Here is a 25906-nt window from a genome sequence, read left to right as displayed (position 1 = left end):
CCTCCAAATCGCTCCAGGGCGCTCTCTGGTCCCCAGAGGCCCCAGGGAAGGTTTGCAAACTTGGGAAACTGCTCGTTTGCCCTTTCATTCGCCCGAAGGCGCCGACCTCCGGAGGCAGCTAACGGTGCTGGGCTTTGGGGCTCACAGAGGACTCAAACATCGACGGGCGCCTTTCCCGCTCCACGGACCCTGACACGTCACGCGGGTTCCCCAGCGGCGCCTGAGGCCCCGGGGCAGGCGCTGGGGGCGGGGGACCGGGTCCCAGGGGAGAGCGCCGAGCCCCGCACCCCAGGGACCGCTCCGGGGAGACGGCGGCTCCTCCGGCCTCCCACTCAGGTCCGCGCAGGCGCACACCGCCCGCTGGGCGCCCCGCGCGCCGACACCGGAAGTGTCCCCGGCGCCCCGGATGCGGCCGGTTGCCAGGGCGACGGGAGCTTCCCCGAGCCGCTGGTCCAGGCCATTAGGACTCCAGAAAGAGTTCCCGGCGGCGGGCCTCCAGGATGTTCTTTTATCTGAGCAAGCGGGTGAGTGTTCCCGGGGCGCCCCGCCTCTCCGGCCCCGCATCTGCCCGCCTCTGTCTCCTCCCTCCCTCCGGTCCAGCCTCGGACCTGCTCCAGGCTCTGCCTCACCGGCCCAGGCTGGGCTCTTGGGCGGGGCCCGATGGACGGATCCGTGGGTGCTACCCTGTCGTCCCTTCTCCGCCTGTTGCCGATCCAGGTGACAAATTCTTTGGAAAAAGAATGACCACAGGGGAGCCCAAGTGTGCGTGTGGAAGGGGCATGTGGACGGATGGTAGGCATTCAGAGCTCCGCGCCCCTTTACAACCCCATCGGGCGGCCCCCGCGTTGGGCTCCTCTGCTGTGCCCTGGTTGGTGGGCACTTCGTTCTCCCTTTCCCCACGGGCAGCGCCCAGCGCCCAGGCGGTCCAGGGACTGCACCCGTTGTCTGGGGGGACTTGCTTCAGCCTCTCCCCTCCTGCAGACTCACTCTGCACCTCCTTCGCAGAAAGCTGTGAGCGGCTCTGCTTGCTTTTCAGATCGCCATCCCCAATAACGTGAAGCTCAAGTGTATATCTTGGAACAAGGACCAAGGATTCATAGCGTGTGGGGGTGAAGATGGATTGCTGAAGGTTTTGAAATTAGAGACACAGACGGGTAGGTAAAGGAATGCAAGCCCACAGGTTTGAACTTGTTGGTTTGAACTTGATGGAAAATTGGCCTGAGATTTGCCCATGTTATTGCCGGTATGCAATTTTAATTGTTTTGAAAGGGGAGGAACAAAACCCCAAGCATTTCATGGTGTTTTTTTCTAGAGTATTTTTTTTTTTTTTTTTTTGCAGTAAAGTTCAGAGAATATTGAAAGGTCAGATGGCTTTTGCTGAAGTTATTGATGGAAAGTGCAAAAAGAATTTGGCCTCTTGATATTTAGTAATTTAATCTCTCAAGTTTTTTGTTTCCTTAACTGTCTTAAAAGAAAATTTCTTTCTGCGATGTTTCTCAAACATATATACTCATATGTATGCATATTACATATACTTTTAAAATCTTACTTACCATATGCAGGAAGTTTTAATTGCATTCAGAAATACATTCATGGCCCTGGCTAGAGAGCTTAGTTGGCTAGAGCCTTGTGGGATACACCAGATTGAGGGTTCAATTCCCGACCAGGGCATATGTAAGAAACTACCAATGAATGCATAAACAGGTGGAACAACAAATCAATGTTTCTCTCTTTCTATCTCTCTAAAATCAATAAACATATTGTCATATGAGGATTAAAAAAAAAGGGTATTCTTGTCTTGTCTAAGACAGCAACTGGATAATTCGAAGTAGTGGTTTTAAAGGAACTCAAGTTTTTTTCCACGACATTGCTTTCAGAGTAAAGAGTATTTAAAAAAATATATATTTTATTGATTTTTTACAGAGAGGAAGGGAGAGAGATAGAGAGCTAGAAACGTCGATGAGAGAGAAACATTGACTAGCTGCCTCTTGCACACCCCCTACCGGGGATGTGCCCGCAACCAAGGTACATGCCCTTGACCGGAATCGAACCTGGGACCTTTCAGTCTGCAGACAGACGCTCTACCACTGAGCCAAACCGGTTTCGGCAAGAGTATTTTTTATAATATTTTAAGACATGTGTTATGTGAAAGTAGAATTTTTTAGCATCAACATTTATAATTTCCACTGTCACAGATTTTAAAGATTTTCATAGATTTGTATTTTTAAATTTGTATTTGAAAGTTTTTAAAGGCTATATTTTACATGTAACAATCAGATTTTCTAAGTGAAGATTAACTTACTGAAACAATGTATTTTAAAATTGTATGTATTACCTATAGTATGATTAGTAATCAAGAATAACAAAATAAGCCAAAACCGGTTTGGCTCAGTGGCACAGAGTCGGTCTGCGGACTGAAGAGTCCCAGGTTCGATTCCGGTCAAGGGCATGTACGTTGGTTGCGGGCACATCCCTGGTGGGGGGTGTGCAGGAGGCGGCTGGTCGATGTTTCTCTCTCATCGAAGTTTCTGGCTCTCTATCTCTCTCCCCTCCTCTCTGTAAAAAATCAATAAAATACATTAAAAAAAAAAGAATAACAAAATAAGAAAGCAGCACAGTGTAGATGTTCAATAAATATTTGCTGAACGAATGAATAAATACAAGATTTTGCGAAGTCTAGTAAAAACCAGTTCCCAAAATCTTTGCTCTTTGAGCCCACTTATGCTTTAGATTTTTCAATCTATATGTCATCAGTATTTTTATTTGTGATCTTTTGGGGAGGAATAAGTAATAATCATAATTACTAATTATTTAATAGGTTGAGTAAACAATGTTCTTGTATACATTTTTCCAGAATAATATTTTTGCAAGGGTGTAGGTATTCTTGTCCATATTTCCACCATGAGAAAATAGATTAGAATGAGGCATACTTAAAAATAATATTTCTAATGTCATCCATGAATAGGATCTCCTTTCAAAAAAAGCAAGAAATGTCAAAATCATATAACCTGTCACTTACATATTTGCCATAATAGATTTTGTTACTGTTTTTTGTTTTTCTAGATGATGCAAAATTGCGGGGTCTTGCAGCGCCCAATAACCTTTCTATGAATCAGAATCTTGACGGTCACAGTGGTAAGTCATGTAATTTTTTAATCACATTTCATCTTTAGGCATTTACAAACCATCTACTTAATGCAGAATGGTCATCATTTTCAATAACGGTAATACTTAAAGTAATCATTGCTGTTGAGCCATAGTATAGCCTAGAGTCATTTGACATCTTTTACATTACACGATTAATCAAAATACTCAATAAATCTGGAAAAAAGTAGCTGTTATTTTATATGTTAGAAAATACTTTATCAGTTTATGGATAGGACATAATCTGTATTGAGAATTTGTCCCACGGTTCCAGATTAAAGTAGACTAAAGATCTGCAACAATTGAATGCACGATTGTGTTTTTTTTTTTTTTTAATCTTTACCTAATATATATTACATATATATTTTAGAGAGAGTGATAGAGATAAAGATAGAGAAACATTGATGTGAGAAACATTAACTGATACACGACCTGACTGGGGATCAATCCCGCAACCTGGGTATGTGCCCTGACTGGTACTGGATTTGAACCCACAACCTTTTGGTGCATGGGAAGACGCTCCAACCAACTAAGCCACCTGGCCAGGGCACATCTGAAGGCAATATTAATTTAGATTGGATATTGGAATGAGAAACACAAGTATCTATAAAGGGTATTATTTGGACAATTGATAAATTTTGAATGTGGAATGTGGGTTAGAGATTAATATTGTATCATTGTTAAATTTCCTAAGTTGTAATGTACTTATGAAAGAGATGTCCTTATTCTTAAGAAATATACACTAAAATATTTAGGGGTTACAAAAACTAAAAAAGAAAAAGAAGTCAATTGTTCATATAGCCCAGAGGTTTAAGATCTGCTCAAAAGTGTGTTATAGTAGAATAGAAAACAGAGGGAATGGGGAAGAAAGATTAGGGGACATAACCACAAACAACACTCCCCCCAAAACAAAAGAAAAAAAAGAAAAAGCATTAAATATAGCATAATTATCAAAACCCAAAACAACTAAGTACTTAGTATGATGTCCTTCGGGCATTATAGTCTTTGGGAGTCTGGCCAGTTTGGTAAATCTTATATTTGTTTCTGTCATTGGCTATTTGGCAGTTCTTCCAACTGACCGTAACAGGTGCTTTGCTGGCATGAAATAGGAACAAACACGAAATAGTATTACTCATTCTTGTAAAACATGAGTGATAACAGTAACTGTATTCTATGAATATTTAAAAAATATATTTTTTATTAATTTCAGAGAGGAAGGGCGGGGAAGAGAGAGAGAGAGATAGAAACATCAATGATGAGAGAGAATCATTGATTGGTTGCTTCCTGCACAGCCCCTACTGGAGATCAAGCCCAGAATCTGGCATGAGCCCTGAAAGGGAATGGAACTGTGACCTGGTTCATAGGTCGAAACTCAACAACTAAGTCATACTGGCCAGGCTCCTATGAATATTTTTGACTAATATTAAGGTGGGTAGTTGGACAGGAACCTTATTGATTTTAACATGGTCTTTGGGATTTTTTATAAAATATGCATGAAGTTAATTATACCTTTTTTGTAGTTTCTAAATTGTTTTACATTTTTTTAGGTTGTGTTCAAGTTGTCACATGGAATGAACAATATCAGAAGTTGACTACCAGTGATCAAAATGGGCTTATCATTGTTTGGATGTTTTATAAAGGTATGCTAGGAGAGTTTATGAAATCTTTCACGAAGTGGAGTCTGGATTGCAGTATTTGAATGGGGAAATAATGTCTTTGAAACAGACCCCTTTTAACCAGCAACAGGAGTTCATTCTGACTGTAAGGGGTGATATTTCTGGATTTATTTCTCTCTACTTTTCCTTTTAACTTCATTTCCTTTGAACTGTGACCTTGTATTAGGAAAGTGAGTGAACTGTCTATTGAGAGTGACTGTTAGTTATCTCCAAAATTATCTTAGACTCTTAGCAGAATAGTTCCTGCTGGAGGTAGCTCTTATTTTTCCAGGTTTCCAATAAGAATTAGTTCCTATGTGGCCAGTGACTGGAGTTAGGTCAGTAGATAAAACCACATTTATTAAGAAGTCAAAGGCAATAATTAATTTCCTTTATTGAGTCAGTTAGCTTCTTTTTCTTCCATGGATACAGATTTTATCTCAGCTCTGACTCCTGGCTCACAATTTGTGCCTTTTGTCCACGAGAGAGTGAGAGAAGGATTAATTTAGGTGTATCACTATTGCCAAAAAGAACAACTCATAATACATGCTCTCTGGAGGCCTGTAGCCATCATTTTTAAGTGAAAAGGGTACCCTTGTTCATGTGTGTTGTTTTGAAAATGTTCTAAGTACACCATTTAAAATTCTTAGTGAAAAAAATATGCCACAGTACATGAGTTTATTATTTTTTAAAAGTGTGAGTGTGTGTGTGTGTGTGTGTAAGGAGTGGAGTGTGAAAATATAGGCAATTAGGATAAACTTGGTCTTTTCCTAAGGTCGGGTCTCCAGGCCTCGCCCCTGACTCTGATAATACCCTGCTCTGGCTTGTTATTTCCAGCTTATGTGATCATCTGCGTGGCTGCAGGCCAGAGTCCCTATATCCAAACGTGGTGAAGCTTTTTCAAAACCAAAACCAAAACTTCAACAAAGTAGACATGGATTGGCCTCACATTTGGTTTTACTTGGAGACAAGTCATGCCTCTCTCCAAACCCGTGCACAACAACGTTTTTGTCATTCAGCGTTAGTGATGTCATATTGCTAATGTGATATATTCACTATTTTAAATGTTTTTCAGGCTGGCTTAGAGTTTTTACCTAATATGCTTATATTTCACGTGCTTATAATTAATCATTGGAGATTTTATGTATACATACAAAGTTATCATGGTTATTCTGGTTTTTGCTTTCTTGATTATTTTTTTAAAATATATTTCTTATTGATTTTTTACAGAGAGGAAGGGAGAGGGATAGAGAGCTAAAACATCGATGAGAGAGAATCAATCAGCTGCCTCCTGCACTCCCCCTACTGGGGATGTGCCCACAACCAAGGTACATGCCCTTGACCGGAATCGAACCTGGGACCCTTCAGTCCGCAGGCTGACTTCTATCCACTGAACCAAACCGGTTTCGGCTGTTTTCTTGGATATGATCTGAAGTGTGTTCAACTGGGAAAAGTTAGGCTTTGAGAAAAATCAGTTTTTCTGGCTCTTCAAAAGCAACTAAAGTCTTATTTTTCAATTAACTAAAGAAAGGAAGAAAGAGAGGAAAAAAAGGTGGGAATTTACTGTTTTCTGTGATGATCTTAGTCAAGGTCTAAGGTAATTTTTCGTTTTGTTTATGTTGAATTTGAGGGTTTTATCGTCTCAGGTTGTGGAAAACTTTGCAGTTGTTTATTTCACATTGTAGTCCATGGGATGTTTTCAAATCTTCAGCACCGTCTAACGGACATGGAAGCTTTGACCTGTACTTTTATTTGTGCAAATAGGCTCTTGGTATGAGGAAATGATCAACAATAGAAACAAATCCGTGGTGCGCAGCATGAGCTGGACTGCAGACGGACAGAAGATCTGCATCGTGTATGAAGACGGGGCAGTGATAGTCGGCTCAGTGGACGGTAATGCCTTATCGTGCCCAGAGCTGAGATCGAGACTCAGTTGTTGCTTTTATCTTTAGAGGATTAAATTAATTATTAAATGTTAGTCTTCTGACAGAAAAATAAACCTTAAAAGAGAAAACAGGTGGCATATAATTTGATGACATTCCAGAACCATTTATTTTTAATTATATTCAAGTAAGAAAGTCTATTAAAAAAATTTTTTTATAGTGGCACTAAAAAAAAAAAAAAGTGAATTCACTTTTCAGGACTATTTTAAATATGTGTGCTTAATTATATAATTTATCTTTATACTTGAACTTTTAATGAAATAATTATGTTGTATGTTTTGCTTTAGGAAATCGCATTTGGGGAAAAGACTTGAAAGGTGTACAGTTATGGCATGTGGCGTGGTCCGCAGATGGTAAAGCCTTACTTTTTGGAATGGCAAATGGAGAAATACACATTTATGATAGCCAAGGGAATTTTATAGTAAGTATATGCCCATATGTTCATTAGTTTTATTTATATAATTTTATCTGATTATTTTATGTATCTGTCCTATACATGTACACATTTGTTTATGACTAGAGGCCCTGTGCGTAAAATTTGTGCAAGAGGATAGGGAGGCCCTCAGCCTGGTCTGCGTCCTCTCACAGTCCGGGACCCCTCGAGGGATGGAGCAGTGCACCAAGCAGCAGACAGCCAGGGAGGAGCCCAAACTGGGGCTGGTGCCCTGCTGCTCACGCTCATGCTGGCCTGCCGCGCTGTGCCTACTGTGGCTGCTGTGCCTACTGTGGCTGCTGTGCCTCCTGTCACCGCTGCTGCTCGGTAATGCTGTGGCAATGCTGCCGTTGAGTTGGGAGAGGCTCCAACCACCGCAGCTGCACTGGCCAGTTAGAGCCCAGCTTCTGGCTAATCAGCGCTCCCCTTGTGGGCGCATACTGACCACCAGGGGGCAGCTCCTGCGTTGAGAATCTGACCCCTGATGTGCACATCATAGCGACCAGTCGTTCTGCCGTTCAGTCGATTTGCATATTAGCCTTTTATTATATAGGATAGCCAAGATCTCGAAGCAGCCCAAGTACTCATTAGTAGATGAGTGGATTAAAAAGCTGGGGTACATTTCCATAATAGAATATTACTGGGTGGTAAAAAAGGAAACCTCACCATGCATCGATCTGGAGGGTATTATGCTACGTGAAATAAGCCCGTCAGAGAAAGTAAAATACTATATGATCTCATTTATATGTGGAATCTAATGAACAAAATGATGAGCAAAATAGGAACAGAGTCAGGATGCATGGAACTGATTGACAGCTGTAGAGGGAAGGGGTGTTGGGGATGAAAGAAAGTGAAGGGATTAAGCAAAAGAACATATGTAGATATAATACACAGGCACAGACAGCAGTGTGGTGATGGCCAGAGGGAGAGGAGGCTGGGGATAGGTGCAGATGGCAGAGGGGATAAACGGGGATGGAAACAGACTTTGCTTGGGAGATGGGAGCACCATGCAGATGATGTTTTGTTGAGTGGTACACTTGAAACCTTTATGGTTGTGTGAACCCCAATAAATTCAATTAAAACAAAACAAAGAATGTCTTCAATTCAGGTTTAAATCATCCAAAAAGTTTTTTTTAAATTAAAAAATCACCTCTGGTTGCATCAAGATAAATTGATGCTTTTCGTTCCTCTTTTCAGGTCGCTGGAAGGGACAGGATTTCAGTGTACAGAGCTGAGGGATGATGAGTGGGGAGATGTGCAGTTTCAAGGCTGTGTCTTCTCAGGCCGAAGCCACAGTTCACATGAGAGAGCACAGATATTCCTGTAGGAAGCTACTAAGGGCTGTTTGTAAAAAGAATGAAGACTTAAACAGTGAGGGACAAAAATCAGGCCTGGAAAGAATGTATGGGCTCAGGTCGTAACATCTCAGGAAAGACCGGCTGTGTGTGACTGAGCTGTGAGGATCTGATCGTGTAAGCAGCGCTGTCTTTAGTCAGGGTCCGGGCATTCCATGCATCCACTCATTAATGGGAGCGGGAATAGCAGCTTTTATGTGACCCTTTGCTGTTTCCATAGTGCTTTTATATACTTCTGTCATTGGAGGCTCATAAAGACCCTGAGTTTTTTTTTTCATTCCTCATCTTGCAATCGGGGAAAGCTGAAACTCAGGGGAAGTGGTTTTTTCAGGGTTGGTAAACTAGTAAGTGATAGAGCTCGCATTTGAAACTAGGTTTTAAAATCCCACTTCCTGTGTTGTTTCTACAATGCTCTCTTCTTGCTGATCTGTTTCTACAACACAGAACATTTACATGATTTTTCTTAGATGAAAATGAAGCTGAACTGCCTGGTGAACGTCACCGGCGCCATCAGCATCGCCGGGATCCACTGGTACCACGGCGCCGAAGGCTACGTGGAGCCCGACTGCCCCTGCCTCGCTGTTTGCTTTGACAACGGGCGGTGCCAGATAATGAGACACGAGAATGACCAAAGTATGTCATTGTTTTCTATTTACTTTTTAAGTATATTTTTTATTGATTTTTTTTTTTTTTTACAGAGAGGAAGGGAGAGGGATAGAGAGCTAGAAACACTGATGCGAGAGAAACATCGATCAGCTGCCTCCTGCACACCCCCTACCGGGAATGTGCCCGCAACCAAGGTACATACCCTTGACCGGAATCGAACCTGGGACCTTTCAGTCCACAGACCGACGCTCTATCCACTGAGCCAAACCGATCAGGGCTGTAATTGTTTTTTTCATATGGAGAACTAAAGAATATTTAAGAATTGTCCTTAAGATGATAAAGTTCCCTAGGGTAAGTGTTGTACCGCAACGGCCTCCTTTCTTCTCTGTGACCAGATCCTGTTTTAATCGACACGAACATGAGCGTCGTCAGCATCCAGTGGAACCACACGGGCAGCGTGCTGGCGGTGGCAGGCACCCAGAGGGCCGGGCTGCAGGACAGAGACGTCAACATCGTGCAGTTCTACAACCCATTTGGGGAGGTACATGCCATGAAGATTTTGTCTCTTTCTTTCCATTTAAATACACAGTGAATAAGGTAGGGGAACAGAATGGAGGAAAAGGTACATACTTGTCACATTTTTTGTAAGGGACATTTTCAGTAAAAATATCAGGTGTATGTCTTTGAATGATCCTCATTATAAGTCTTCTTAGTTCTGTTTTCTCATGGAATTTATAGCATAACTTGTACATTTAGAAACCCAGATGTTTCACATGTGATCTAAATATGCATTTGTGTTTGCTGCTGGTTTTTTGAGTTGTTTTTGGTGTAATGTAGTTGTATCAGATTAATTTTTTGGGTTTTAATGTGACATATTAAATGTGCATAGATAATATATATCTGTCCTTTCTCCAAACTTCTAATAGTTTTAACTTGTAGTGAAATAATCAATTATTTTAAGAAATGTCTATCTTAATAATTAATCAAAGGTGATTCTACATTAAATGATAAGCATTGTTTTTCATAAATGCATGTTATCCTTCTCAATAGTATCATTACTACGTTTAATGTTCAAAAAAGGAGAAGTAATATATTGTGAATTTTAAAGAATTTAGAAATTGAGAACTTATCAGTAACCAAACTTAACAAATTTTTGCTTCTTTTATTTTCTGACTCTGGAATATATTCATTCCTTTTTGAATATCCTGTTGGTTTCTTTAAATTCACCATACACTTTAAAAAAATATGTATTTTTGCTACACAAGGCTTTTACCAGTTGTTTTAATATTTCACTTAACAATGTGTTTTTTATTTCTTAGTTGCACATAAAAATAAAGATAAAATTTGATACTGAATTCTTTGGCTATAGTCTGTAAATTTCTCTTACCATATGTTTGGTTTTTATTATAAAAATTAAAGGGACATGATTTTGAAGTGAATAGCATCTTTCCACAAAATAATTTTCATACCAGTTTTGATCCCTGTGAGGTGACTAGTGGTAATTTGTATTTTATTTTATTTCATCGTGATACTTTAGGTTAAATACAACTATATTTTCAGTCTCTAGGCACTTTGAGGGTTTCTGGAAAGCAGATATCTGCACTGTCTTGGGAAGGAGGTGGATTGAAGATTGCACTAGCTGTTGACTGTTTTATATATTTTGCAAATATTCGACCTGATTATAAGGTGAGTATTATGAGCAGTTGTAAAAACATATTTTATTGATTTCTTACAGAGAGGAAGGGAGAGGGATAGAGAGCCAGAAACATCGATGAGAGAGAAACATCGATCAGCTGCCTCCTGCACACCTCCCACCGGGGATGTGCCTGCAACCAAGGCACATGCCCTTGACCGGAATCGAACCTGGGACCTTTCGGTCCACAGGCCGATGCTCTATCCACTGAGCCAAACCGGTTTCGGCAATTTTTTTTTGTCATTTTAATGGGAAAAGGTATTAAGCTGAATGTCCAGTCCTGTCATCCGTTTCTGAAGAATATATTTCATCAGAACTGATAAACCACATGTCTGTAATATTTCTATAGTAAAAACGTAATAACGTTTTTTCTTCCCCAGTGTTAAATGTTTTTTTCTCCTTTTTTCCATCTTTTCTTCCCTTCTTTCCTCCTCCTTTTCCCTCCCTTTCTTTCTTCCTTTTTTCCTAGTGGGGATATTGCTCAAATACTATAGTTTATGCTTATACCAGACCTGATCGCCCAGAGTACTATGTTATATTTTGGGATACGAAAAACAATGAGAAATACGTTAAATATGTGAAGAGTCTCATTTCTATTACTACCTGTGGAGACTTCTGCATTTTGGCTACGAAAGCTGATGAAAATCTTCCTCAGGTAGGCGTTCCTCAATATTAAAAACTTAGACAGGCCAGCCTTTTGGCAGAATTGGGCTATCGTTGTCTACTTGCAAGCATGGCCCTACACCGGCAGGTCCAGCGAAGTAGTGGTTCTCTTGGTCATGTCTGGCTAGACTTCTGTTGGAAATTATATGACCTCATTCAGTTAATTAATCCACTGACATTTTATATTGATCTGTTCAGTACTGAAGCTTTTTGTCTCTGAAACGTATTTAAAATACCACAATCCTCTTCCAAGTTAAAAATTTATAAGCAAAGATGAATAGGTAGATGTTTAGTATAAATGCCCAAGAAATTACATAACAGGGACCATATAACACTGGATAGCTGTGATGTGGAGAAATATACTTCTATTCAGAGTTATATTGCTTTAAAAATCAGTTTGGAAGCACAAAAATAATATAGTTAATGCCTTTTGAAAAGGTGTGCTTAAGTATTTACAGGAGCATGTCCATTTTCCAAAAAAGGGTTACCAGAGGCTTTGGCTGTGTTATAAATTATTTTATCCCATTAAAAAGTATAGAGTTTTTGGTTTAAAGTGGCCATTTGAACAGGCACATTTTCCCCTGAAACTCACTAGAACAGGGTATTTTAAAGAAGCCATAAACCCATGGGGACCAGGAAGGGAGAGGAAACATCAACCTACAATAGTAGTGGAGGTTAGAACGGAGGTGGATTGGTGGCAATCGCCCGAGCAGAACTAAGAAAGCTGAGGCCGAACTCATCAGAGGAGAAAGCAAGAGCAACAGTTTACCTCACAGAGCCCCGAAGAGAGAGCTCTTGATGGTACCTGGTCAGAGAGAGAAACAAACAGAGCAGCAATTTGGAAGCAGCAGAGATGATGCGGAAGGAGAAAACAAAACAAAACGAAAGGTATAGGAAGAAGCAGGCTCCTTTCCCTCTGCTGAGCTCATAGGCAGCTGCCCTTCCTCAGACAGGGAGACCGAGGTCACTCTGCAGAGGATAACAGAGTGTGCACGGAAGGGCGCCCAGGAAGGTCAGAGGAGGGAACCTGCTGAGAGCAAGGCAGTGAAGTACAAAGTTGACTGCTGTGTCCCCGGTCGTCTTTTCCTACTTGGTTCCCAGAACACTGGTAGCTAAGCACACAGCATCCAGGTAGGAGATTGGAAGAGCCTGGAGAAAAGACCTCTGAACACCCACATTGGGAGTCCCCACTGACACAAAGCAGGACAAAACGAGAAGTACCATCGCAAACATGGACCTTAGATTTGCGGAGGTAAATGCCGAAAGGATGAGTTAAAAGATGAAAATAATTACTCTAGGGAGTAAAATGTGGGAAGTTAGGGGAGGCGTGTATTTTTAGTAGGAAGTCTCTTGAGACTGAGCATGCAAATGATAAGAAAAATTAAAAGTACAAGTTATTTGTGGTATTTTGTGGCAGTAAGTAAGCTTAAGTAGCGGAAGAGTAAATTATGGTACTATACCTTTTGTCATTTAGATTATAGTTATGAAGTTAAATTTCACTTGAGATGCTGGAAAAAGATAGATAAAGTCTAAATGTAATAGTACATAGAGAATTGGTTAATTTGAAGCCATTATCCTAATCAAAAGAACATCTATAGAAAATAACATTCTTAATACAAAAAAAAAATGACTAACAGTAAAAATCACTTAAAAATAATATAATGTAAAGTGTGAATTATGCTTGGTTATTTTCTTAATATCAATTATGGGTAATTATTTGAATATGTATTAACTAATGGGCATTATGAGTCATTTTCACTAGGTTGGATTATGTTTTTTCTAAATTCACTAAATTTTTCTGAATTTCTCCATCATTTATATATTGCTTCCAAGGAGGAGAGCGAGACGGAAACATTTGGTGCCACGGTAACAAGTTAAATTAGCTCTTAAAGCTGATCCTAGGAAAAAAATGATTATTTATCTTATAGCTGATCAGGAATTTTACAAGAATAAATAATGAAAATAGCCAGTGTATTTATGTTTCTTAAGTAGCATCTTAAAAACTACAGTGTTCCAATATTGAGAAATTGGCTTTGGTTTAGATTTAATTAATATTTCTTTATTTTTAATGCTATAGATTATATTTCTATGCTTTTCTTTCACTTAACAGTTTTATCCATTATCTCTTAGTTAGTGATACTTGAAAAAGAGATATGCTATGTTAAGCATTATTTCCTTTATTATCCTTCAGCAGGAGTTCTGATACCTTTTGTCTTATTTTTCACAGTTTGTGCTAGTTCTTTGTAATTCTATTGGTACACCCTTGGATCCCAAATACATTGATATTGGTAAGGAAATGTTAATATTTATTACTTCTTTAATCAAGGTTTATTTGTAAAGCTAATTAATAACTAAACAGTGGTATTATTACATTAGAATGGCATTCTCCAAAACAAGGAGGAGCATACTTCCTGGTTTGCCAGGTGCAGTCTATGCCTGTCATCATGGAACAATAGTTAATGATGCTCTGTCTCACTGAATTACCCAGAAGCTGTCCTGGAAAATATGATCAGTTATAAGGTCACTTTATCTAAATGCCATAATAATCTCACAACTGCTGTGCTGTCATCATTCGCTTTAAATGGGAATTATAATTGTATAGGGATTGATATGCCACGTAATGATCAGTATGCAACAAACAGGATTATAGAAAGAATTTTGCCCTTAACCTTAACCCACTTTTATTATTAATAAACTGCCTGTAAATACCTCTCTTCTATTAAAAACACCAAGCTGCTTGTAAAAGAGAGTTTGCCTTTTTCAGAATTTTCCAATGAAATGTGTCTGTTAATAGGGACAACTTTAAAAATGCCTGAGTTTTTGTTTTCAGATACTTGTTACTTTAGATATACCATTCCTTGTATCCAAATGCTAAGAAGGTAACCATTAAAAAATTACAAGTCTTATTCTAAGTATTTTGTTAAAAACCATTGCCAAATATTTTTCTACTGTTTCACTGTAACTTCCAGAAGTAATGGTTTTCTTTGAAAGCATATGGTAGTTTATTGGATATGGTATTGGAAAAATGATGAGATTTCAAAAGCTGAAAACACTTATGTTCTGAATCTGAGAACTAGACATTTCTTTTTTCCCCTCCAGATTTCACATTTGGACTTAACGATCAAATGTCAGTGTCTGCCTTCTAAATGTTTTATTGTGCTGAGCGCTTTGGATAATACAAGCAAATGTGGGAAATAATTATTGGCCTCAGAGATTTTATACTTTAAGTTTAGGGACTCGGTAACTCACTTTTATATTTTGAACTTCTCAATTTCATTGCCATATAGGCATATTATATGTATATGTACAGGGTGTCCCCCAAAGTGTATACACATTTTAACAGCTCAATTTTGAAAATGAAAGGTATTTAATAAACACAGCCTTTGTAATTATTTAAAGTGTGTAGACATTTTGTTGCATACCGTGTGTGTGTGTGTGTGTTAGTTTTCCTTGTTAACCTTCAGATGATATGCTTATTTTTTCTTTTAATATCAAGTTTTAACATAGAATCATAATGATGATAGGATAAGCTTCAAAGCAATTTTGATTGTACATATTCTATTTTTTAATAAAGCCAGATGTAAATTCTTCACCTTCATCAAATGGGAAATGCTTGCGGCATGATTATTTGTAGTTTTGAGTCTAGAAACTTTTTTTCCTGCAGTTTCTGTGGCTGAAGTTTTAACAAACAGTTCTTTCACTGGTTTACTGCCAAAGTAAACTCAGCCAAGACTCAACATTTTTTTTTTCATACTGTAAAATTCCTTTTTTAAGTTTCTGTTAAATTTTTATGAGGATTTGAGGCTAAAGCCAAAAAAGTATGTAACAGATGTTGTTCTAGAAAGAGTAATTTTTGTTTCGGCGCTTACTCTTCCTCCTGTTGATTTCTATAGAAACTTTTGAAAAGAACTTCAGTTCATAGGACTCTGTTGTATTGTACCTGTAGGACTTAGGTACCCTTTTCTAGTGTTCTCCCTTTGATCCCTCAAAATGTCTTTGGTGAGCTTCTATTCCAAGTACTTACTCTGCACTGATGATTTTCTTCTCTATCTTCCCCCATAAGATTTTGAGCTTCTTAAATCTATTAATTTCTAATCCCCTCTACCTAAGACTGTACTTGCCCCATAACAATTGTTTATTGAACATATGAAAATATTTCAAATACCATCCATTTATTTAGTAAACCATCAATGAATATATATTGTCTCATGTGCTATACTGGGTAAAGGGACGGCTAAGAACTTAATTATGGCATTTCCTGTAGGATGTCTAAATAAATAATTAAAATACAGTGAATCCACTAAACAATGGCCATCAGTCCCCTGCTAGGTGTTGTGCTAGGTGCTGGGTAAGTGGATATCAGTGCGTGAGGGCATCAGGGACATCTTATCAACGGAGAGGTTTCATGTAAGCTGAGTTGTGAAGGGCACTTCCTCAGGTGACATCTCAGGAGAGAAAACAGCATTTGCAGGGGAATGGAGGCATGCAGAGTGCCTGTCCGGGGCCTGTGCTGCAGCCATTGTGGCGGGAGCAGGCAGGAGCTTTGTAAGGACCGGCCGCAGCACAAGCACCGAGCCATCCGCGTATTCAGAGAGGGGTCGTTTAATGAAAACATTTCAGTGCAGCCTCAGTTTACCAGCTCTTTAAAGGGCTGAGCAATGAATAAAGCTTGTGCCAGCAGCCAGGGGAAGGAAGGCCTACTCTTGCATGAATTTCATGCATCGGGCCTCTAGTATTTTATAATTGTAGGTAAACATTGTTTAGAAAAATGCTATAATATGCTTATAAAATGATATTTTGTTGAAAAGCAGTTATAGTTTGTAGAACATTGCATCACATTAAGGACTGTCATGTGACAATAATTACAGCATCAGTTTCTGTGAGAGAATTTACTAAGAATTCACGAAGGTTTTATGATTTAGCGACGACAGGGTCAGGGAAAGCAGAGCAGAGCGGGCCTGGCTTGCTGAGCCATTGCATTCAGCTCCCGCCAGCTTTGCCAGGACTGCTTTTCAACCAGTGGTTCCCCACAGGGAAGGCTTCTGTCTCCCTCTAGGGTTTGGAAATAGTACACATTTTAATAGAAAACTCTTAGACAATTATAAGGAAAAATTTTAAAAAATGCGATTCACTATACTGAGTTATTTGCATATAAAAATTCTTGAATTTCAATTCCCAGGTTGTTAATCTACTCATTTAACATCATACCATGAGTCTCGTTTCTTCAGTGTCTAAGTCTTTTACTGCCTTTAACGTCTTTTATTTGGCCTGTGGCCTGAATCCCATAAATGGCAGCTGCAATTAACACCATTTGTGTATTCTGGCCATATAAATGGTGACTTTTCATAGTAATTATGAGTAGAATACTAATTTTTGTACCAATTAAATCATTACTTTAGAAATTAGGTACTAAAATGATCTTTTTATGAAGGGCTTTTTTGTTTTCATATATTTTGTGTGAGTTTATGTTTAATTTTATGTTGTTTATTTTGTTTGTGACCTTGGAAAAGTATTTTACATTTATCTGTAGGATGGATTTGATGAGACTATTTGTTTCATTAAAGGGTACATAGAAGGAGCTTCACTAAATGTGCTCTAAGAAGCAGAACATATAAAAAGAGTTATATGTTTAGGAGAATATATTCCTAAATTAGGAAGGAACCTTAGGGAATTTTCTTTATTTTTTAAATCCTCTCCTGAGGATATGAGAGAGAAATGGAGACTGAGAGAGGGAAACATCGATGGGAGAGTGAAACATCCATCGTTTGCCTTTTGTTATCTTCCCAACTGGGGATCAAACCTGCAACCCAGGTATGTACCCTAACTAGGAATTGAACTGGCAACCTTTCCATACACAAGATGACACTTAACCAGCTGAGCCACTCAGGCCAGATTTTCTTTTCTGAACTAATGAGGAAATATAAGACATACAGGATCAGAGAGAAGGTATAGTAAATGCCTACACCAAGCAGTAATGGTAGTGGGGAAGGGAGGAAGGACTGGGATTTTATTTTTCATTCATTAGTTAATGGACATGTGGCTGTTTTTACTTTTTGGCTATGATGAATAATGCAGTTATGAACATTTGTGTATGACTTTTTGCGTGGACATAAGTTTTCATTTCTTTTGGTTGTACGCAAGAGTGGAATTTCTGGGGCATATGGTTATTCTGGGTTTAACATTTTGAGGAACTGCTAAGCTGTGCACCACTGTACAGTCCAACCATTTCTCCACATCCTGTGAATACTCAGGTCTTGTGTGACTGCTTAATTCTAGTAGGTGCAGTGGGTGTGAAGTGGCACCTTGTGGCATTTGCCATTATGGCTAATGCTGTTGAGCAGCTTTTCATTTGCTTAGTGGTTATTTGTGTATCTTCATTGGAGACATTTCTGTTCAGATCCTTTGCCCATTTTTCAGTTGGGCTAATTGTCTCTGAAGTATAAGAGTTCTTTATATTTTCTAGAATAATTCCTTATCATGTATTTGATTTGTAAAGATATTTTACATTTTGTGGGTTGTCTTTTCAGTTTGTGGGTGGTGTCCTTTGAAGCACACATGTTTTTCATTTTGGTGAAGTCCAGTTTACCTACTTTAGCTTTCGTTGCTTGTGGTTTTTTGGTGCCATAGTTAAGAAACCATTGCCTAACCCAAGTCACAAAGATTTACTCCTACATTTCTTTCTAAGAGTCCTATAGTTGGGTCTTTGACCTGTTTTGAATGAACATTTTTTTGTATGGTTTAACAAGCTTCTGACTCTCAGCTGATTTCCCAGACTGTGTGTGGTATGTTGTCTGTAAAATAGGGCTTGAACTTGAGGATCGCTGATGTCCTTTGCAGCACATTCTGAGGTTCTGTGTGACTGTAATTTAATTGTCCCAATGTTTTTTTAATAGTTCCATTATTTGTTGCAATGACCAAAACCCATGTGATAGCAGCTTCAAAAGAAGCATTTTATATCTGGCAATATCGTGTGTCAAAGAAGCTCACAGCGTTGGAAATTAATCAGATGACACGGTCTCGGAAAGAAGGGAGAGAAAGGTATGTCTCTTGGTGCATATTTTTTTAGAAGCTCAACCATATCATATTTATAATATTTACTTTTTCAAAACCTGTAGAGAATTTTTAGAAGTTTCTTTGAGCCAAACTGACAACATATGCCAGGGGGCAAGCTCTCAAATGCTGTCCTCAACTAGATCACGTTAAAATCACACAGGGTTAGTTATAAATTGTCATGCCTGAGAACTGTAAATTGTTTTGATGAACACAAATAATATTTTCCAGTTAATCTGAATATCTTTCAAATGTATCTGTTTTAATTTATCAAAATAAAAGAGAGGTAAGAGTGGTGTCATAAAAGAAAGCCCTTATAGATGAGACTGGAAATCTGTGTTTCTATAAGGAAATGGCTATTCTCACCCATCTCCTCTCACTTAGTTAGGTTACGATGCTCTACTGAATTATGGTGATTTATTTTAGGGCACAAGGATCCAATTTGTGCCTTAACTGCATCTGATAAGACATTGATTGTGGTAAGGCTGGTGTGTGAGCGGTGTAGATCATTCCGGGACAGGAGGGGGTGAGTCTAGTGCTCCTCACCCAGGAGAGACAGGTCCTTAGATACAGGCATGGACGAGGTCTTAGGTTGGGTGCACTGGTCACATGGCTTCTGTCTCTCACCTGATAGGTAGATAACTTCTATCTTTATAAGATTGAGCATTGTTAAGAATTCTTTAAAATAATGAAATTTATGTTAAACTAGAGGCCTGGTGCACAAAATTTGTGCACTTGGGGTGGTATGGGGATTCTCCCAGTCCAGCCTGTGTCCTCTCACAGTCTAGGAGCCTTTAGGGGATGTCTGACTGACGGCTTAGGCTCGTGCCCCCTAAGCCGTCAGTCGGACATCCTTAGCGCTGCCATGGAGGCAAGAGAGGTTCCTGCCACTACCGCTGTGCTCGCCAGCCATGAGCCTGGCTTCTAGTGCACTGACCACCAGCAGGTAGCTCCTACATTGGGTGTCTGCCCCCTGGTGGTCAGTGCATGTTATAGCAACCAGTCATTCCACTGTTTGGTCGATTTGCATATTAGCCTTTTATTTTATATGATAACAATATTCATCGATATCATCCAGTCCTTTATTCTAGAGATTATGAAATAGTGTAACCTTTATATTATCTTTGAAATTCTGATTTTTACCCCCTCCCAGAATCTATCATATTGATGATAGTCCTTCTGGATCAGTGGATGGAGTGCTTGATTATAATAAAGCCATTCAAGTAGGTGATTTTATTGCTGCCATCAAACATTAATATGTGTAGATTTGGAAATGCTGTAATTTTATTTTGAGACCAGTAAAATAATTTGTTTCCAGTGATAGCATATTATCCTAATAATTCTTTAAAATTTTTTTCTATTCTGAAAACCTTTTTCTATATAACTTTTTCTTCTTTTGATTTTAAAAACATCTTATTTTAAAATAATTGTAGGCTCACAAGAAGTTGCAAAAATGGCCCATAGAACTTCTTTACCAGGCTTCCTTCAAATGGAACATTTTATGTAAATGTAGTATAATATCAAAACCAGGAAATTGACACTGGTACTATTATTGTTAGACTGCGATCTCATTCCTTATTGTTTGCATGTGCGCATCGTGTTAGCTACGTCTTCATTGTCACACCTCCTCTCTCCGTCTTCATTTTCACACCTCCTCTCTGTCTTCATTGTCACACCTCCTCTCTCCGTCTTCATTGTCACACCTCCTCTCTCCGTCATCCCTGCTCCCTGGCAGCCACTAATTTGTTTCCCTCTCTAGACTTGGACACCCTGAGAATGTTTTATGAATGGAATCGGATAGCATGCGACCTTTAGAGATGGGCTTCCTTTCACTAAGCGTAACCTCTTGAGTGCCATCCAGGTTGTGACAGTGCCAGTTCATCTCCCTCTCTCATTTTGCTATCTATCTGTTCATCTTTTATGACTAAGCTCAGGTTTTTGCCTCCATGCTCCTTCCTCTGTGAGCTCATAACTACTGTGTGACCTTGTTTTTTAAAATATATTTTTATTGATTTCAGAGAAGAAAGGAGAGGGAGAGAGAGATAGAAACATCAATGATGAGAGAGAATCATGAATCGGCTGCCTCCTGCACGCCCCCTACTGGGGATCGAGTCTGCAGCCTGGTTGACGCTCAGTCACTGAACCACGCCAGCCAGGCCCCAGTAGACTTTTGACTAATCCCTGAGGGTAAAGATTTCCTCCGAGTATCTTTAGTGCTTAGTTTAGTGTCAGTTTAGTGTCTGGCACATAGTAGGCTAGTAAAAGTTTGATCAGTTAGTAAATGTATTGTTGAACTGCATACTACCTTATACCAGATTAGTCACCTAATAAATATTTGTTAAAGAATAACAAATTGATTTATTTTAGGGTACCAGGGATCCAATTTGTGCCTTAACTGCATCTGATAAGACGTTGATTGTGGTAAGTTGTGAAAAAAATTATGAGTAATAGTTGTTTAAATTATAAAAATAGAGCAAAGCAACATGTTTTGGATTTGAATATCCTTTTATGGGGTACTTTGAGTTTAATTGAACCCAACATGAGAAATAAAGTCTTAAAAAAAAAAAAAGGTCTTAAAGATTGCCTCACAAATTGTTCATCTATTGCAAAAAGCTGTTTGTAAGGGCAGTAGGATGAGGGTCCTTTGGGGAGAGTTTGGCTGGGTTGAACGAGCCCTCTAAAGGGTTAGCAGAAGTGGTGCGGATTGGATGGTGGTCATAGGTTTAGAGTTTCCTCCTCTGTGTCGCCTGCGAGTTTACATTGGAGAAAGTGCTTTGGCTCAGCTACTTTTGTAAGATTTAGGGTGAAGAGGTGGGGTGATTTCTAGCCATTAAAATAAAGAAGTACTTGGCAATTTTTTTGCTGAATTTTTCAAATAACATCAGTGTATAGTGTCTTTTCTTGAGTTCTGACATTTGAACATGTTAATTTTAGAGAAATGTTGACTTTGACATAGTAATGCTGGTAGAGTCATGGAATTGGAATTATGGAAACCAAGCCTAATGGTGTCTGTTTCCAGGTCCAGTTATGTGCTTTGGCCATTAGTTAATTTAAGGGGAAGCAATCTTAGGAACATGGTGTTCACTTTTCCTCACCCAATGAAACTGGTGTACGTTTTCAGCAGTTTGTCTTAGGTCTGTGGAATATCTTCTTTTCTCTTTTGCTATATAGTAGGGTGGCTTTTAAGAAAATATTTGTGTGTGTTTCTGACATTTGCAGAAAATAATAACTTGCAACCCAGAACAATTACAAAAATTGACTTAGCTACTAAATGAGAACCTACCTATAAGATGTTGGCCTTGGTCACCAGGACCCTGGGGTGTCTGCCAGGGTCTTCACTGTACATTTGCTGAGATTTCCTTCCCCCGGTCTGAGCATGGGGAGAGTGACACATAGTGTCTCCTGGGAAGAAGAGGAAGGAGTGGGGAGAGGGTGGGAGTCCTTTGGAACAACACAATTGCCCCCTGTCCTTGAGGGTAGATTGGGCATGAGCAGTGAGGAAGAGGCAAAACCAGTCCAAGGGGCTGGGCCTAAAGGTGGGTGTTGTTCAGAGAGATCTGTGTTTCTGTAATTAATTGGGGCCCTGCCTTGTGGACCCACATTCAACCTCACCCAATGGTTGTTTACGGGTGGGACCCACTTTGAACCTCACCCAATGGTGTTTGAGGGGTGGGACCGAGTTCCAACTTCACCCAATGGCTGTTGAGAGGTGGGACCCAGTTCCAATCTCACCTAATTGTTGTTGAGGTACGGTCCCACTTCTAACCTCACCCAATGGTAGTTGAGGGGTGGGACCCTGTTCCAACCTCAGCCAATGGTTGTGGAGGGGTGGGACTTACTTTGAGCCTCACCCAATGGCGTTTGAGGGGCGGGTCCCACTTCCAACCTCAGCAAATGATTGTGGAAGGCTGGGACCCACTCTCAACCTCAGCCAATGGCTGTGCAGGGGCGGGCCCCACTTCCAACCTCACAGAATGGTGTTTGAGGGGTGGGACCTACCCCTAACCTCAGCCAATGGCTGTGGAGGTGTGGGACCCACTTCCAACTCACCAAATGGTATTTGAGGGGCGTGACTAACTTACAACATCATCCAATGGTTGTTGAGGGGTGGGACCCACTTACAACCGCAGCCAATGGCTGTTGAGGGGCGGGACCCACAAACCAGTCTTTGGGCTGATGCTCATACCACTGAACTTAATTGGCCAGAGCTGTTAATGACCCATTTAAAAATGAAACTTTTTGTTTTGGAATAATTTTAGATTTACCTGGCAAGCAATTGCATAGTGAGTACGGGGTGCCTGTGCAAAGGTCTGCATAGGTACCGTAGTCTCTCCTGTTGTTCTCAGCTTCCACATCCCCGGCCCCAACACGGTGTACAAGTGAACCCCAGTGCCCTGCTTGAACCGGACTATAGACTTATTCTTCCCTAGTCTTTCACTAATAGCCCTTTTGTGATGGAGGATCTACCCAGAAGCCCACACTGCGTGTAGCCCCGTCTGTGCAGTGTCTCTCAGCCGTCCTTGTTTTAAGGACCTTGACGAGCTTGGAGGGTGCTGTGTGGAGAGGGGCTACAGCATTGGGACAGGTTCAAGACCGGGACTAAGGAGAGGACCCATGGAGGACTGGCCAGTCCTCCATGGCCACGTGCAAGTCCCAGCCTGGAGGGCAGAGCCTCCCAGTACAATGATATCCAACAGCTAGAGTTGCAATCTTGAACCCATGGTCTGAACACATGGCCCCCCTTGCCTGAGTGATATAGGCTGTAAGCCATCCAAGTTTGCTCAGGTGCATGCAGTGGAGTAGGATGGAAACCCTTGAGAATGCTGTAGACATGTTGACCAAGTCTTTTCTTTACCTGAGGCATCTGCAATAAAATAAAGACTCGGCTTTTGGGATTGGGCACGGTCTCTCAGGAAGCAGCATCCCAACGAGACCCCCTGCCATCTCCAGTCTTTCTTAATGTCCCCTCTTGAGAGTCACTGTGCAACAGCAGTGCTGCTCTGAGGAAAGTGAAGGGACAGGGTAGATGGCTGCCAGGAGCCTCCTCTGACCCCATCGCCCGCGCTTGGCTAGTGGCTCAGAGTGCTGGAAAACAGTCGTTCGCTCCTTAAGGCCTGCACCGAGTTGCATAGGAGCTTACACTCTGATTCATTTTTAAGCACATTTAATACTGATTGTATCACTGCTTTCTGATACTCTTCCTAACACATATCAGATAGACTTTCAGTAGCAACTGTTTCATACAGTGATGTTATATGTGAAATTTAATGCAGTAAACGCTTTATATTTTAGCCTTTAATGTACTCTGTTTCTACTGAAACAGTAGTTACAGGCTGTTGTAGTTTCTTGTCATTAGGCCCCTATCCCAGTGGTCGGCAACCTCATTAGTCAACAGGGTGGCAAACCGAGGCTCTCAAGCTGCATATGGCTTTTGAGACGCAGTTTGCTGAACACTGCCCTAGACAACTATAAATAACAGTAGGCGTTTCTTCCTTGTGATGTAAGAATGTGTATGTTATTGAAGAACTAGATTTTTGACTTCTGTTTCGAATACTACATGAATACAATTATATCATCTTCTGCCACTTTTGAAAGGTTTTGTTTAACTTAGGAGAGAAATATGTACTCAGTAACATGATTCACTATCACAAGGGGATTTGCTACGATACCATCACTTTGATTTTGAAACAAATTATGAGCATATAGAGAGACCCGTAGTTGTAATTTAATATTGGTCTTTCAAATGTTGTGGAAATTTGCTGAATAATCACACGTGATTTCCATAGGGTCGCGAATCTGGCGCCATTCAGAGATACAGTCTTCCTAATGTTGCTTTGATTCAAAAATATTCCCTTAATTGTCGAGCCAACCAGTTATCGCTGAACTGCAACTCTAGGTAAGTCTGAGGGTCCCGCTCAAGCAAATGTGTGGCTTGGACTTTAGTAGTGTGGATTGCTAGATTTATGTAATAAATGCAAAGATATGTGTGTGTTTAAACTTGCCTTATAATTCAGTGTGGTTTTAGTATACTGTATTTGCATTTAAATATTTATATTTTTGGTACTGTATTTGGTTTAGATGTCTTTCTCTAATTGGGCAAAACATAGACATGCTAGTACACTGTTTAAGTTATTTATATGCCAGTTGCTTTAATCTCCTTGCTTATCTTTTCCTCTCAAGGAAGCAAAATGGAGAGTAGTCCATGTCTCCTATCAAATTTGTAAAACTGTAGTTAAGTCAGTGTTTTATTTAAAGCCATTTCTGCCCGGATTGCTGGGTCATCATTACATTCATGATCGCCGATAGTAATGTTTCCATTCTCCCCCTTCTCCGATTTCATGGCGCGCAGCCGTCTTGCCATCATAGACAACTCAGGCGTCCTAACCTTCTTTGACTTGGACGCACGGGTAACAGACAGCATGGGACAGCAAGTCATTGGCGAGCTGTTGAAACTGGAGCGAAAAGATGTCTGGGACATGAAGTGGGCCAGAGATAATCCTGATTTGTTTGCGATGATGGAGAAAACAAGAATGTATGTTTTCAGAAACTTGGATCCTGAGGTAAAGACAAGACATGAGCATTATGGGTACATAAATCAGAACGGTACAAATGCCAAGATCTGGGTATTTCTCCTTTGTTTCCTCAGGAGGTTTATTGGTGTGGTCTGCATGAATTTCTGAAAGCAAACAAGCATTTCTGCAGAGTTTTCAAATATTCGGTCTTACAGGGGAATAATCCCCACCCTGTACATAGTCTCCACTCCTCGGAGCATCTGGGCCTGTGGAAAGTGTTTGTTAAGTAGCTTTAACAGAGCAGCCTTCTTCTTCTTAAATTTGAGCTTGTTGTCTGGCTTGGCTAGCACTTAGGTTTCTATGAGATTTACAGCTAGATGAATTTTTATAACCTTACCACTCACTGGGTTTCTTCATAAACCATGCTGTACTGTTCTCACTCCAGAGGACCTGCTGGCTGTGGTCCCCGTGTGGTTAGCTCACCCTGCTGTTCATTCCTCTGCTTTATGTTGAAGAAGGAAACTTTTATGTAATTAAGCATAATATTTGTTTTTGTCTTTAAAGGAACCCATTCAGACTTCTGGATATATTTGCAACTTTGAGGATTTAGAAATTAAATCTGTTTTATTGGATGAGATATTAAAGGTAATTCTTTTATTTTATTTTAATCCTCACTGGGGAGGAGAAGGGTGCGAGAGAGAAACATTGAAGTGCAAGAGGAACATCAGTTGGTTGCCTCACATAGGAATGTGCCCCAACTGGAGATTGAACCTGAAACCCAGGCACATGCCCTGACCGGGAATCGAACCCTCAACCTTTTGGTAGGAATGACACTCTGACTGAGCCATAGTG

At 40.1% G+C, this 25906-nt stretch overlaps 1 protein-coding gene across 2 annotated transcripts in view; it reads left to right on the top strand.

Annotated features, from left to right (window-relative positions):
* The first annotated feature begins 401 nt into the window (after positions 1–401).
* WDR35 (WD repeat domain 35) overlaps positions 402–25906 on the top strand; it is a 39382-nt gene continuing 13877 nt past the window's right edge. Inside the window, exons 1-18 of one of the 2 annotated variants that reach the window (XM_084900001.1) lie at positions 402–524; positions 1037–1154; positions 3064–3135; positions 4692–4784; positions 6564–6692; positions 7030–7163; positions 8998–9163; positions 9532–9677; positions 10697–10822; positions 11299–11484; positions 13326–13358; positions 13720–13780; positions 18386–18530; positions 19696–19765; positions 20910–20963; positions 24329–24438; positions 24892–25102; positions 25619–25699. In XM_084900001.1, the coding sequence (XP_084756127.1) occupies positions 501–524; positions 1037–1154; positions 3064–3135; positions 4692–4784; positions 6564–6692; positions 7030–7163; positions 8998–9163; positions 9532–9677; positions 10697–10822; positions 11299–11484; positions 13326–13358; positions 13720–13780; positions 18386–18530; positions 19696–19765; positions 20910–20963; positions 24329–24438; positions 24892–25102; positions 25619–25699 (1959 nt within the window). In that variant the 5' untranslated portion in view covers positions 402–500. The remainder of the gene's footprint in view (positions 525–1036; positions 1155–3063; positions 3136–4691; positions 4785–6563; positions 6693–7029; positions 7164–8997; positions 9164–9531; positions 9678–10696; positions 10823–11298; positions 11485–13325; positions 13359–13719; positions 13781–18385; positions 18531–19695; positions 19766–20909; positions 20964–24328; positions 24439–24891; positions 25103–25618; positions 25700–25906) is intronic. The other variant, XM_084900000.1, reaches the window with a different exon arrangement.

The sequence above is a fragment of the Pipistrellus hanaki genome, assembly GCF_964339955.1.
Source record: "Pipistrellus hanaki genome assembly, chromosome: 12".
In the NCBI taxonomy this organism is placed as follows: domain Eukaryota; kingdom Metazoa; phylum Chordata; class Mammalia; order Chiroptera; family Vespertilionidae; genus Pipistrellus; species Pipistrellus hanaki.
Note: the sequence above shows the minus strand (reverse complement) of the source record. Positions and strands in the feature narration are given on the sequence as shown.